At 42.0% G+C, this 15,405-nt stretch overlaps 1 protein-coding gene across 1 annotated transcript in view; it reads left to right on the plus strand.

Moving 5' to 3' along the window:
- The window catches only part of ADGRD1 (adhesion G protein-coupled receptor D1), a 140,756-nt gene that overhangs the window by 71,971 nt on the left and 53,380 nt on the right, over positions 1–15,405 (plus strand). Inside the window, exons 14-15 of the mRNA XM_032706168.1 lie at positions 6,841–6,914; positions 8,838–8,961. Coding sequence (XP_032562059.1) covers positions 6,841–6,914; positions 8,838–8,961 — 198 coding nt within the window. The remainder of the gene's footprint in view (positions 1–6,840; positions 6,915–8,837; positions 8,962–15,405) is intronic.

Genomic DNA, 15,405 nt, shown 5'->3' on the forward strand with positions numbered 1-15,405 from the left:
GTCTGTTGGTGCAGAAAGGCTGCTGTGCTGAGCCCCACTTCTCATTGACTGGCATTTAAATTTTTGAAACATCAAATATTTACTGAAGTAACTTGGTTGCTGCCCAAATTGAATTTCAAAGTCCTCTTCCTTTTGTTTTTATTTGTGCATGCCTTCCACCCAAGTCAGCTCCATGCATCTCTAATGAAAATGAACCTGCTTCTTTCTGTGGCTATTTTTCAACCTCTCCATGCTCCCCTTTATTACCATGATTTACAACAATATTGTGGGTGTTATTAATCCAGATTGCAGTCAATGGGAGTTTGGCAGGTCTTTGCACTGCAGAGCTGCATCTTAAGCAGTTCTGGCTTTCAATCTGAAAGGCTTTGGCATGCAACTCCCTGGCACTGCCCAGGCTTTGCCAGTGCACACAGAACACCCCTCGTGCCCACATGCACAGGCCAAAGAGAAGGAAAGAGGGGAGAAATGTCTTGTTACGTATTTGAGATCCCTGAAACATTTGAGGAATGTATGAAAGCAGAGTCCATAGAGGAAACCCTTTTCTCTGAACACTCCAATGAGAGAAAGACTGTTTACCTATCAGGCTAAGGGCTTCTCCTGGACTGAATTATGGGAGGGGCTCAGAGGGATGATAGAAGTGTGTAATATTGTATATATATAGTTGCTTTTAGTTTATACAGTATTTACTGTATAGAATAAATGTATATATTTTCCCTCCTCCCCCCAGAGGTGTGCCTGAAAGTTTCTCTTTGGTGTTGAGGTAAATTCTGGGGAGATGTGGGGAACCTTGGAAATTAGGTTTTTTGTGGGAGTCAAGCCACCACAGTGGGTGAGAAAGTCTCGAGTCCAGGCCTCATCACTGACCCACTGATGCTGTGTTAAGTGCCTGAGGGATCTTCAGTAGTGTAACTTCTCTGTTGGAGGGGGAGTTTTGTAGCTGTAAAATTAAAGATAAGCCACTCGGGAGTTGTGCATGTGTGTTTTAATTATTGAGTTTGTAACTTTTAGCTCAAGGGTTGCAGAGTTTCCTTTGCCCAAATTTCCTTAAGCAGTTTGGAAAAAAAATGGCTTTTATGCTCTTTAGCACCCAAAACTAGAGAGAAGAGCTGTTACTCTTAAAACACTGCCATGACATTGCACCTAGAGTACATTCAGCTTTTCTAGGTACCACGAAGCTCACCTGTGCTGTAAGCAGTAGCTGGAATGGGATCAAAGAGACAAGCTGAAGGAAGATGAGCACCAAGTCATAGTTCCAGTTTCTGTAGATCACAAGTGTGTGGCAGATGCACAGAGCTTGACAGCCCACACTGAGACCTGCAAGTGGTCAGATGTTGACTTGGCAGCTGTTGTATGAAACCCCTTGTGCACTGTTGTTACAAAGGTGGGATCTTGCCAAGAGAATGGCATTTTTATTTAAATGGATGTGGCCTTGCTGGTCAAAACATAGCAAGACCTTCTGATGCTGCACACATTCAGAAGTAATACATTTTTTTTTTTTTTTGCTACGTGCAAAAATTAAAAAAGAAAGTATCAGGACCATTTCCTCATCCATTCCCTCCTCCTTTTGTCTCTCTTTGTAAAAATGATATCTAGTAGAGCAGCCAAGATATTTTTCAGTCTGTTGCTCATGGGTCTTTCCATGACTTTTTTTGTTCTCACACTGCCTGCCCAATACAGCAGCTGTTAAATGGAGAACTCTGAGAACTGGGGAAGGCTATGGGTGTAGCATTTGATTAACACTATTTTTGCAGGAAATTGATATGTCAACTATTTTTAGCCTCAGGCAAAGGAACAGCCAAACCCAATCCATATGGTAACCTTCTCTGGTTTCACATGCCTTTATAACCTCTGATATTTCACTGGGTTTTAAATTTATATTGTTGTATGTCACAATCTTCCACCCTTTGTGATATCATGCAATTTTTTTTTAACTGTATATAATTGTCCCATTAAGAAATACATTCAGCAAACTTTCCTGTTGGCCCTGGGAGCCTGCAGTGTTTTGTTCATGGCTTCAGTGTGTTGGCACAACTCTTTTCACAACAATGGAACAACTAAAGGTCTGGCTTTCACCCATAACACACTGTAATTCCCTATTCAAAAGCTAAATTCTTTTTGCACAATTTGTAAATTTTTTTCATTACACATGCTGGTTACATCTCAGGGTGAATCAGTCAAATGGGCTCTAAATTAAAATAGTTGGCTGATCTAAGCCCAGAGTCTGTTGCAATGCAGTTTTCTCACAGCTTGGAAGAAAACAGCCAATATAGCCACTATAGAAATAGGTGATTATTCTTTCTGTCTGTCTTTTTCCAGGTAACTAAGTAGATGAATGTAGCCTAAAGTTTTAATCTTCTAGGTAATTAGCAGAAGTAGGTGGAAAGGAAAGTCAATAAAGCGTGTGTCCCTGAATAGGTCACACCAACAGTCAGGATGTCACTGTGAGGACAGGAAATCCTTAAATTAGAAGCATCATTTTAGGCTCTAATTTAATCCATGAACCAGAGTCAAAAGTGTTTTAGAACAATACACACATGAGAATATTTCAGTGGGGCTGTGAACTTCACAAAAGACACAAGCATAGGGGACAAGAGGCATATTTGTCTTTTCTTGTGTCTTTTCTTGCCACCTTCAAAGTAATCCATGGTATTTTTGGAGGCTGAGAAAACAAGGCTTCAAAATCTGTGAATCAGACAAAATTCTGTGTTTTGTAAACAGAGACAAGTGAACTCCAAATTGAACTTAATAGGCCAAATTATGAAGTGCTTTGGATGACGGGAAGTCCAACACCCACCACGTTGGGCTTAGAGCTGCTGAATTTAGATCAGTGACAGATCTGACCCAAAGGTTTGTCCTTCTCCACATTGGAGAATGAAGGTGCACATTCTCTTCTCTTGGTGGCCACCATTATGTAGCTCAAGATTTGCTTTTTACATTCAGGGGAGGAGAGGAGAAAAAAGAGCTAATCTCATAAAGGTTCACCCCACCCTCTGCTTGGCTTCTCTTCCTTGGCAATCCTTCCCAGCAGCAGCTGGCTGCCTGTTTTTCTTCTGCAATTGTGTTCATGACATTTCCTGCAAGTAGGTTTTCCTGAAGGTTTCCAGCAGTCCTTTCAGCTCACATCCCCCTTTTTTTGGCCTCCTCACCCACTAACCATGGCTTGTTCCTAGTTCCCAGCAAGTGCCTCATCCCCATCACACATCCATGCACATTGGCTGTAAGCTCTCCAGGCACACACTGGATTTCTGGGATTTGCTTGTGAGTGTGACTGATTCACTGAGGGTAAGTGGTGACTGTAAGGGATGCTGAACAGCTATGATTTAGATAGGCACAGTCATGGAATTGTAAAGGTTGGGAAAGACCTCCAAGGTCATCGAGTCCAACCAGTCCTTCCTGAAGGTCCCTGCTCCATGAGACAGACACAGACTTTGCCCTGTTTCTTGGTGCCAAGAGGTTGCTTTTCTCGTTTAATGTAATCCTTTCTCTGAGAAGCTGCATGTGGCCCTCTCCATGCAGAAGGACTGATATGAAGAATGTAGATGAGGGAGAGCTCATGCACAGATCCTGGGTTATTTAGTGTGCTGATACTTTCCACATTCCTGAATGCTTCATAAACTGTCCTTTCACAGGCTTTTATAAACACTCAAGTGACTTAATCTTTTACTGTAAAAGCCTACTTGTATTTTAAGCTTTCTGTTATCAATGTCATTAAATCAATATCCTCAGTGCTACAGAGTTCAAGTCACATATAAGTTGTCACACACAGTTTAACTTGAGAAGTCCAGTATTTAGGTACAGTTAGTTCATTTTTCATAGATTAGAGAGTACTTTGAAGTAGAGCTGCTGGAGATCAGAAGGAGTTTATTCCTCTGTAGCCAGTTTCTTATATGTTGGGGTCTTTCTAATCTAATGGCAGTTTTGTTGCAGAACTTCAGTGAAGTTTGAGAAGATGAGCATTTTATGCAGTTATCATAAATGGCACTGGAAAGCCTTGTGAAGGTTGTGTCATGGGTGATAAAACATGGGACATATTCTTTAAGAGAAATGAAAAGGCAGATTAGTATGGACCCTTCTTGTTCATTTTTTAATCTATTAATCTATTTATTTATAATTATTACTTATCTATTTTTTCCATCAAGGTACACACACAATTCTGGACAGGTCAGAGGTTGTATGGCCTCACTTGGTGCAGTTCACTGGATAATGAGTGACATCTGTGTTTAGAGTTGAGATGGAGAAAAACAATAATTTGTCCCTTGCCAGAGATACATAATTGAGAGTATAACATACATCTGGGATTTATTAATGTAAAAAGATACACAACTGCAATACTACATCTTCTTCCAACCTGACCCTGTGGTGCCCTTTCCATTTAGTGCATTAAGAATCCAGATTTATCTAGAGATATCTTACAAATCAGAAATGACAGTTATTGTTCCATCTTAGCTGTTATTACAGCAGATCTTGCCCTCTTTTCTCTCTTTTTTTTTTTAGCCACTGTTTGTTTGTCATAGAAGTGAAATAATTTCTAATACAGACTGACTGTAGATTCTTCCAATTGCTTACTTCAGGAAGACTATTGCCATGATGGACATGACATTATACAGCACAACAGGCCAACAGTGCTCTTGCTGCTGGTGAAACAAAGTGAACTCTGCCAAAAAAACTCCAAATTAACCGAAGTTGCAGAAGGCAGTTTTCCAGCCATGGGTTATGGATCATTAGCCTTCTGCATTTTCTGAACTACTGCTCTTCAAGGTTGCTCTGAGCAGCGAGAGGTGGGATTAATGAAGGAAGCAATTTGTGAAAGACATTCTATTTTATGGGTAATTTGTGATGTGGAAGGTGTGCAGGACCTGCCGTTGTTAAAGGTGAGGCTGTGGCAGGGCACTTTCTGAAAGGAACCAGAAGGTTAGGATTGATGGATCTAGCAGGGAACACACCACTTTGATCCTGGTGCCTTGTACAAGGCCTCCTCTGGGCAACCAGTGCTGGGGAAGGTCTCTCCTGGAATCATGGAATCATCAAGGTTGGAAGAGACCTTTAAGATCATCCAGTCCAACCATCAACCCAGCACCACCCCTGTAACCACCAAACCACATCACCCAGTGCCAGATCCAGATGCCTCTCAAGAACCTCCAGGCTTGGTGACTCCACCACCTCCCTGGGCAATCTATTCCAATGCCTGACCACCCTTTCACAGATGAGGAAGGACTCCTCTCTTATTACCATTAATTAACATCACACACTTGGCTTTGCTACACCTCCCTCACCACAGCTGGAAAAAAAATGGAGTGAGCAGATTGGGGGTTGTATCAGTGAGATATTTCCTGATAACGAGGGTTGTGAATCTGCCCCATTATCCCCTCCCACTGTGAGAGTATGAGGTTTCAGTGTTTGCTTCGCTCCCCTGGTGGAAAAGGGCTACAGGATGTCACCAGAATCCAAGGGGAAATTAGAAACCCTCAGCAGGTGAGTGACAGCCCTTCCCCTCCACAAAGCACCTGACCTGCAACCTCAGCTGTTTCCCTGACAAGGGCTTGGGGAAAACAGGGTGAGGCAAGGAACTGGAAGTTTTGTCCAGGGATGTGCTCAAGCAGATAGGAAAATTCCATTTATATTCTCCAGAGACGTGAGTTAAGAAGAAGTAAATGTCCTTATCTACAGCCCAGCTACTTGAGGTGTGTGGAAATCCAGTGTGAACGTGTGGGTGCCCTGGGCTGTGCAGAAATGCTTTATCATCACTGGTGAGGGGGGAACTGTGCTGTCTTGTGCCTGACACTCCTTGTTGGACTTGGGGGAGAGGAGAAGGAAAATTTCACGAGGAACTTCTTGTGCTTGGTTGAGTTTCAGCCCGATGAGGTGGTGGGGTTTTCTCCCTTCTTTCTCCAAAACATAACTTGGTTGTCTGTCTCCAAAGCCATACTTGGTTATCTTTCAGCTTGACAGCAGAATTGTGTGGCAATAATCCCAGAGCTGTTGTTTCACCAGTGATTTGTTTATGTTGAAGACTCTTGTAATTAAAAACATTGCCATAAGGTAGGGTCCACACAGTGTGGACTTTGGGGATTTATGTATTAGAAAGGGTTGAGCAAATCCCGGAAATCCTCAAGTTTGCATATTTTGTCTGTAACAAAACTATTACTTCTGTCCAATATAATTTGAATTATTTTGTCATCAAGCTGGTGTAACAGAGTGGAGAATGGGCTCTCAAAGCTTCTTGAATATAGGAGATTGAGTTAGTTGTTAAATCTGTTTACAGACGATAGAAATTATGTCATTATAATGCTGAGGTGTGTTAAAATAAAATCTTGAATTATGGCACTCCTCTTTCAGTTTGATTGTATGTTTTAAAATAATTGCTATTGTGGAAAGAAAATGTCTGTGAGTTGGTCATTGTAATGCACATATTTCAATGTTATTAATCCTAAAATGTGACATTTTTTTTACCCGGTGAGAACAAACTATGAACAAAACCCAAAGAAGCCAAATATATGCCAAAGAATAATGCCCCAATCCTCCCCAAATTAACACATGTGTTTGTGTTTATATACAATAAATAATCCTGGTTTGCTATTTACTTAAATGGGACAGAGATTTCTCACTCAAAGTGGCGTGAGATTAATCCCAGTGTGTAAAATTCAGACTGAATACCAGCCTTTGCATATTTGGAGCCTGTGTTAAAGCTACGAGGACTGAATAATTTTGCTGTCAGTTGTGGTGTGTTAATCTAGAATAAACCTCTTGAAATTGTTATAGCATTGAGAATTTAAAGGAATTGAATAGCAGAATTTAATCCTTTTTAAACATTCCCTCGGGGTTTGTGTTCTTTTCTTGCAGACGCCCAGACAATACAGCCAAGCACTAAATAAGAGTAACAGAGTTCATCTTTACTGTGCATTTCTGGATTATAGGTATGTTACATAGTTTCAAATCTTTTAACTTCCTGTAATTAAATTACACTTGGTTTGTGATGCTGTGTATTACCTACATCCTTCTCGTTTCCCTTCATTCATGGAAATAGTTAAAGAACTGGAACCACTGGTTTAGACAAAATGCAATCTGATAGTGGCTTCTTACCATAAATAGGAGACTTGTTATTCACAGACCCTGGATCAGGTGGGTAACTGGGAGACTGAAAAGATTTTGTAATCAAAACTGCAGAGTGATACAAATCATGCTTATCTTGGTTTATGAGTGTGTCCACTTGGGCAGATGCTTGGATGTTTTACCATGGCAAACCTCCAGCTCAGCCATTGTTTTCACTGGACCTGTGCCTGTGTCACAACAGCATGTGAGATCAGTGTTTCAGAGCTGTGAATTTTGGCCAATGCACGGAATGGATAAATATCACATCCTTGAATGTAAATTAGAATTAAAGGGAAACAAATATCGCCCCAAATTTCAGTTGGAAAATAAAGGCCATGGAAAAGAACTAGTTTTTTCTTTTTCTATTTTTTTTCTTTTTAGCTCTAAATACATTTTATCTGGTTTTGATTTTGAAACATGCTGCTCTTACTGAATTAATTGAGAATTAATACAAATACTGAATTTTGAATTTGATGGGGATTAACAGTTTTAGAGCTGTAACGGTATAAGCCTAATTTATGTAGCAACAGCCCATGATGATCCCTCCTACCAGCTTGCACTTGGGAAGGTCACTGTAATTGTTTTATTGAAGTTTTGTTTCAAGTGTGTTGAACTGTCCCAGCTGTTGGTAGTTACCCGTTGTTATGGTTACTCACAAATTACAATAAATTAGAAACAGATTTTACTGCAGCAAATTAATACGGTTGTGGCATTGTTCCTGTGCTGCTCCCCACTGGGCCTTGGGCCCCTGAGGCTTTGCCTCGGGGTAGAAACTTAAATGTGAAATATGCCCTTCCAAATGAGTTTCATTTGTGTCAAGATGGTCTTATTCCCTAGTGCATGGCAGTTAAAGAATAAGAAATTAGTTTCTGACCTACAACAGACTCCCTTTGAGAACTCAAGGAGGTCTCGAAGGACAGGAGTGTGAGGTAATACCAATCTTTAAAATAAGCACTGAGACAATGCAGATCACTCAGTCTAGCTGCAGGACCCAAAATAATATCAAAGTAATAAATAGTGAAGATCAGGCAGTTTGAGTAGGTGACCTCTGGTGCCTGAGCCCACAGAGCACCCACAGACCTGTGCCTGTGGCTTTTATGTCCCCACCCCACTTCGGGACTGTGATAGCCCAGGGAATTCTGGTTTTCCCTGGCTCCAAGAAGAGGCAGACTCGTGAGCATCTCCCAGTCCTGGGCCCAGGTCCCACAGCCTGCCCAGCCACACCCTCAGTGGAGCAGGAGCTGCTGTTGCTGCCCCTGAGGGTGATGTGACAAAACCCAATTGATGGGTCACTGGAAATCGTGCTCAATCAGCCTGAATTCCTTCTTTTGACAGGATGAGTGGGACAGGGGCAGGCAGCAGATAAGACACACTAACTTTTTTGGGTTTTTGGGTTTTTGACTCATCTGATACTACAGAATACAGAAATTTGGGTCAGGGTGAAATGCCATTAATGAGATGCACAATATAAAGAAAAAAATGTAGTTATCATACATCGACTATAAAACTGGGAAGAAATCTCTAGAAACATTCATGTAGGGGACTCAACTCCACCTTGTCCAGGTCAATATTTTCCTTAACTATTTCCATGACGGAATTGAGAAGATGCCAGCAGTGTTTGTGGATGCTCCAGCCTGAGATGGCATTCCAAACTTTTCATCTCCCATATAGCAAAATGCATGCCAAATTAACCTGCATAAGATGCATTTTGCTGAGAGGCTGTGTTCCATTTTTTGTGTGTTTTGCAGCAATGGAACTGGTGTTTGGTCTAACGAAGGTTGTGTGCGTGAGAGTGGGGACCTCAACTACTCGGTGTGTCTCTGCAACCACCTCACTAACTTCGCCATTCTGATGCAAGTGGTGCCTCTGAAGGTGAGATTAAGCAAAGGAATAAATCTATCTGTTAAAAATGAAGCATAAATACATCCCTTTCCTCCTCATGCCTCATTGGTTAAGTGACTAGAACTGGGCTCATTTAGGCCCAACTCAGATTTATTCCATATCTCGCTATCTGGTGGGATGTTTTAATACTTCTTGACTATATTTATGTTTTAAAACTTTTGGGAACTGAAATGAAACATACTCGTGGTAGGTCAGAACTCTCTTTACCTCATTCTCACTCTTTGGGCATGATTTCTTAAAGTTCTAGGCAGGAAAAGCACTAGAGCACATTGTACAGGTGACCTTGGCTTTTATGATTGGTTTTCAAGACAGAGACAGCTGAGATGTGGCTGTTTAGGGTTTTGGTAACTAGACTTGTGGAACATGAACATCTGAGCTCGAACTCCATGTGAAGTGAGCTCTGCTGCCAGCTGGCCCCTGCCCTCATCTCTGCCAGCTTTCCAAGTGTCTCCCTGCTGCTGCTTCTTCACCTTGATGCCAAGCAGGGGCTTGTGTAGAAGGAGCATGAGAAGCAAACCAGGGCTTTAGAGTTGAGAGTGAACCCCTTATGTATAGTTTTCTCTATGTTCAGTTCCTTTGTCCAAAGAGTTGGCAAGGAAGCATCTCTTCACGTGGAACATGACTCTTTCTCTCTTTACCCAGGACCTTTGCTTGCTATTCACACTAATCACTGGTTTCAGATGAAACTTTGATGGCAAACACATTGTTTTGCACACTAGACATGGTCTTCTCTTCATGGTACAGAGTGTCTGCTCCTGACAGGTGAAGTGCTGCTCTTGCTGAAGGACTCCCTCTCCAAAACTCAGCAGCAGGCAAGGTCAGCCCAGTCCTGGATCTTAGCAGTCAGACAGCCAGCACTGCCATGAGCATGAGAAATGTTCTCACCACTTTTTTTAGGTGTGCTTCTGCCAGGGAGGATCCAGTGGAGATAGTGATGAGGCTCTGCTCCAAGGAACCCTCAGTCAATAAATGATGAACGTGTAATATAAATAATTTACCAACTGCACATTTAAAGGAGCGTATACAAATTGTCTGTCAAATTTATTCTCTCTGGTACATTCTCAGTTTTCTGCAGACACCATCCCAATAATATAAATTAACAGGCTGAAGAGCTTCAGGAGGACTCCTGCCACAGCTATTCCTGTGTGCTGCTAACAAGGCTGGTGTCCTCTGTGGTGCAGCTGGAGGGGTTTTGTCAGTTCTGTTGCCACGGGCCCATTGATTATATGACCTTGTCTCAGGCTCTGCTTAACTGATGGGTTTGCTCTCCTTTTAGGCAGCAGCTTTGCCAAAAAAGCTCCTGCTGCAGGATGGGCAGCGTGGGCTGGTGAGGGCAGCACAGGTTCCTGCAGATGCAGGGATCAGCTTGCAGTGCAAGGGACTCTGAGCAGGGTTACACCTCTGAGCAGCACCAAAGTCTTTCCAAGGACTGGCTCATCCCAGATTAGAAGCTGGGAGTTGGCTTCTTTGGGTCATCTGGGGTTTATCTAACTGTTATTATCTTTATTACTTGCAAAGCACCTAACGACTCCAGCTGCTTTCCAAGTATAATTTTTCTAGGAGCTCTTCATACTGATAATAAAGTGCAGCTTTGCCTGAAGACCTCCAACCTTGTGAGACAGAAGTGTCCTGAGACAAATGCACTGTTATTAACCTTTTTAAACAGCAGCATACAGGGAATTAGCCAAGATTGAACAGGACAGGCACTGCAAGAATAGTGGACTTTTTACTGGGGAATAGTTCTGAAGGTCCAGCTTTCAAATAAACAGATTTAAAATTGTGGTGATTAGTGGGACGCTGCAATAAGTTTCAGTATTGTGCAATATTAGTAATTGGAGAACAAAGAGATTTCATATAAAGGCCTTTGGAATCAAGTTTTCCTTAAGAGGTTTGAAATGCTTAAGTAGGAAAGGCTGGATGTGAATGAACCTTCAAGTTTCTCACAGTCCTTTAATGGTTCCATTTTCAATATTTCCTCTCTCCTTAAATTTTTGGTCTAATGCATTTACATCCACCAGAATTTGTGTGGAATATTTTTGCATTGTTTTTCCCTCCTTTTACAATAAAAGGAAAATCTCATCCCAAATCTTTGTCCAGGACATACCCTTTAAATTGACCATTTATGTTTATCTTGTGGTATTAATACTTTAACTAGTGAAAAGAAATGTTATCTTCTTTGTGTAATTAGCATGAAGCTGAGAGTCATACAAAGACAGGCTTCCTGGCTTTTGAGCTGTACGAGAAGACTGTGCTCAATTACAAATTCCTGAAACATTCCCTAAGTATTTGCCCCAACTGTCTGAGCATTAGAGCCCACTGAATCAACTACCCAATTGGAAACTCCTTTCAGGTGTCCTTGGAACCCTCTTAAGCAAATGTTACAATGCTGTGGATTTTAAGCACCTATTCATGTTATTCACCATGTTCTGAAATTCATGAGCCAAGGTCCAAAGGGCCCATTTGAATCACCTGTTGGAATATTAGATTGTCAATGCTCTAAGAAATTGTTGCAATGATGTTGTATTTGATCTTGAACTTGTGTGTATTTTATTTTTCTTGTCGTAAATGAAGTGCACAGATAATATGAGAAGAGTAAAAGAGAGGGTAGGAGTATGTAATTGCCCACATTTGAACAGTTCTTTTTATACAGTTATTATATATCTATGGCCATATAAATAGAAATGAATGAAATTTTTCCATATGAACACTATTTTTGACAGAATGTTTTGTTTTCTTCTTACAGAAAAGGGCCTGTTTTTCATAAAAAATATAAATAAGTTGTTGGAAATGCATTGCCTGAAAACGACAGTGTTTTTCATCAAATGCTATATTTTAGTACAAAAAAAAGTGAATTCATTTTTCATGGGAATTCTTTGAGTGTTTTACACTTCCATTCTCCTATGGAAAGTATAATTTCCCTTTCTCTCCATCATGCTGATAAATGCAGCTCTCAGGGGAGCAGCAAGAGTCAGACATCCTCTCCAAGGGCACCAGAATGGCCTTTAATGCAGCAGTCAGTGGAACAGTAAAACCAGGTAGAAATAGTTCTACCACTCCTTGCAGAAAGGCAGACAGCTGCACAGAAAACAATTAACAAAATTAAAAAGGGGAATATTGACAGTCGTAAAGGGTTGTAATACAGACCAGCACACACACAGCAGCTTCAGAGCTGGGAGAACACCCCTAGGGAGAGCACTGTTGGTGTGGAAATCCATGAACTCTTGAGACCAGCTCAGTGTGATAAGTGTTCTCTCTCAGCATCTTTTCATATTGATTTTCTTTCTGCTCAGGAAAAAAAAAAAAAAAGAAAAAAAAAGAAAAAAAAAAGAAAAAAAAAAGAAAAAAAAAAGAAAAAAAAAAAGGCATAATAATTCCATTAATGAGGCATTGCAGTTATTTAGAGTTTGCTGTTCCCACCCGGAGAGCACGGCATCCTCAGGGAGTGCAGGCAAAGCCAAGGTGTCTCTAAGCAACCAACACCAACAATAAGTGACCTTCCTCAGAAGTGCCTGCTCTGCCCCAGGAATGGGTGTGGTGAGCATTTCTAATGACCACAGAGCTGAGCTGGTACGAGAACTGTTTGTTGAGGATGGTGACTTTTTCTTCTGAGCTGTGTTAAACTCCAGCAAGAATCTCCTTGCTTAACTCCTTCTCTTTGTTCCTTCACATAGTCAAAGCTACCTCTTCCCACTTACAGAACCACAGCATGATCCTGACCTGCTCACCCTCCCCCAGTGCCTCCCTTCCTGCTCCTTTTCCCACCTGCACCAATATCCAGCAGATCACTCTACATATTTACACATTTTGTGCATCTCTTGTGCGCATAAATCCCTTGCTATATTCCCAACAGTTTTTATCATTGCAAGTTTATTGTAAGATACACAACTGTGACAGTAATATATGCACCTGGCTCGGGGAGGAATTAAATTGTCTCCCATGGATTTCATTTTGTTTCAGTGAGACACTCATAGGAAGAAAACTGTAGGATATCCTGCATCTGATGGTGCTTTCTCTTGAGTGCTTGAAATGCTGGGAGCTGAGGGATGCTGGATTGTTAGATGTTTATGGCACAGACTGTCAGGTGGGTCTAATTTCCAGGGAGCATAGAAATGCAAGAAGGTTCTTAGCAACAAGCTGTGAGTTCTTGATTTTTCTTCTTGATCTTGGCTCAAAACGGGTGAGATTAATTCAGTCACTGTTCTACTGCATGCCAGCTGGAAGTAATCTCCAGAGGCTGAAATCTGCTGAGATGAAAAGGTGTTTTTATTCCAAAATCCAGAGAAAGAAATTGAAAGAGAGCAGTCACAAAGAAAAAGAATTTAAATTCTGGAATTTTAACTTAAATGTGAGAAAACAAACCTTCACTCTCATATCTGTGGGCTGTACACCAGGATGTGAAGAAGAAGGACTTTGAATACCATGAATTAGTTAAAACTGAGCTGGGATCACAAATGTAGTTGAACACCAGTCCAGATTTTATATTCGTTTCAGCAAGAGCTTGAAAGCACTGGAGTCGTGGTGATTGTGAAAGAAGGGCATGAACAATGCTGCTGATGAGCTCGGGGTACATGTGTGAGGTTTAGCTGCTTTCAGGGATGCGGGGGATTAGCAGTTGTAACAAGTTTATTTCGGGAATGAAATAACCATCTTGGAAAAACTTACGACCATGTGGTGCTCAGATGTCAGCCTGGCACTGACCTGTTAGCCTGCTGATGAATTGGCCCCCCTGGAATGCTGGAATTATTTGTGTTTTATCACTCTGCTGTCATGTCTGTATCACGCCTGGCCCGGATTCTTGCTCGCTGAGATTCATTTGTCTTGTTGGTTTTCGCTTGAGGAATTATAGCATTTATTTTGAATTTTGGAGATTAATGGTCGTGAACTGGTTTAACCAAATAAATAAGTTGATTGAGGGTAAAATGTGACCAAAGACCAGTGGAATGTTCCTGAAGGGACATGTTCAGCCCTTGATTGCTTTCGTGGAGTTGCATGGATGTAATTAAGGTCAGCACACAGTCAGTACTTGGAAGCTTGGTTGAGAACCCTTCACAGCCCTGATCAAGTCAGTAAGATGGAGAATTATTCAACTGCATCTTCCCAACAATAAGTGTCAGTGGGATGTTCAGAGCAGGTGTGATATTGGCTGATCTGTGCACCCTCCTCTGGGAAACTCATTGCTCTGATCAAGCTTCTTTTTCTGATGGGGGAACCTGAGGGAGGGTGAAGAACCTCACAGCAAACCATTGCTTAAGCTGCACTCTTGGAGCTTCTGTCCTTCTCTTTCCTTGATCCACAGACCAATGTTCCAGCTTTTCCTTCAGCTGGTGCAGCCAGAACAGACCTTTGCTGCCAGCACCCTGCAGTGCTGTGCTTAGGGAGACACTGGGGCACTAATACAGCTGTGGCAGGAAAATTAAATAATCCCTTTAGCTGGATGTGTGTTTACACTGGTTTATGTTTGCTTCTTCTGGAGGAAGCCCAAGCAGAAGGCACCCAGGGTGATGTGCTCTCTGTGGTGATTTTCTTGTGGCACTGTGGTACAAGCGTCTTCTGCTGTGCCCAAACCTGGAGATGAGCAGCAGAGGGTGGGAGATGAGAGGTCCCCTCAAGTGGCACAGAGTCTGGGGAGATCTCAACCTGCAACTCCTCCTCCTGCACCCCCTGGAACCTCTGGCTGGAGGGGAAAAGGCTGGTGGAGAGGTCCCATTCCTGGGGCAGGAGGGACAGGTGACACTGGGAGAGGCACGAGCAACACTCCTCTTGGCCCAGACAGACAGAGGGATGGCTCAGGGTGCTTCCCGGACAGCAGGAATCAAACCCAACTCTCAGAGCAAGCCTCATCTCAAAAGCACTTCAAAGAAAATTCGGATGCTACTATTTCATTTTGGGCAGCTTTACTTCCCCTCATCACTCAGTGGGGCCCCGTGCTCCTGCCAAGGAACATGCCAGCCATCTGGCAGTTTTTATCTTTATAGTGATCCAACAACTCCAAGGCATGCCAGGCTATTTGTACCATCTGCCACATAAATGTCATTTCAGCAAAAGGATGGTGGACACCTGGGGACCCAGAGTTCAAAAATCCTCTTAAAGGGGAATCATTGTCCCCCACAGAAAATAGAGCTCAAAGCTTGGGTCCACTTCCCCCAAGGGACCAATGCAAGACACAACTGAAATATTTATTGCTCCCAGACCATTCTCTTAAATTGTCCTTTTCCCCTGCTTTTTTTCCTCTTTCTGTCTTTTCCAACCGTGAGAGTATAAAAATTACTACTATAAAGTTCACATGTGGATGGACATTTCCAGTGAAGCAATAGTGTCATACAATCTGTGGTAGAAATTGTTTGGGGTTTTGAGCACATTTTCTGCATTTCTAAAACTAGAAATGACTTTGGGTTTTATCCCATTTGTAGCTCC

The sequence above is a fragment of the Chiroxiphia lanceolata genome, chromosome 18 (genome assembly GCF_009829145.1).
Source record: "Chiroxiphia lanceolata isolate bChiLan1 chromosome 18, bChiLan1.pri, whole genome shotgun sequence".
NCBI classification, from domain to species: domain Eukaryota; kingdom Metazoa; phylum Chordata; class Aves; order Passeriformes; family Pipridae; genus Chiroxiphia; species Chiroxiphia lanceolata.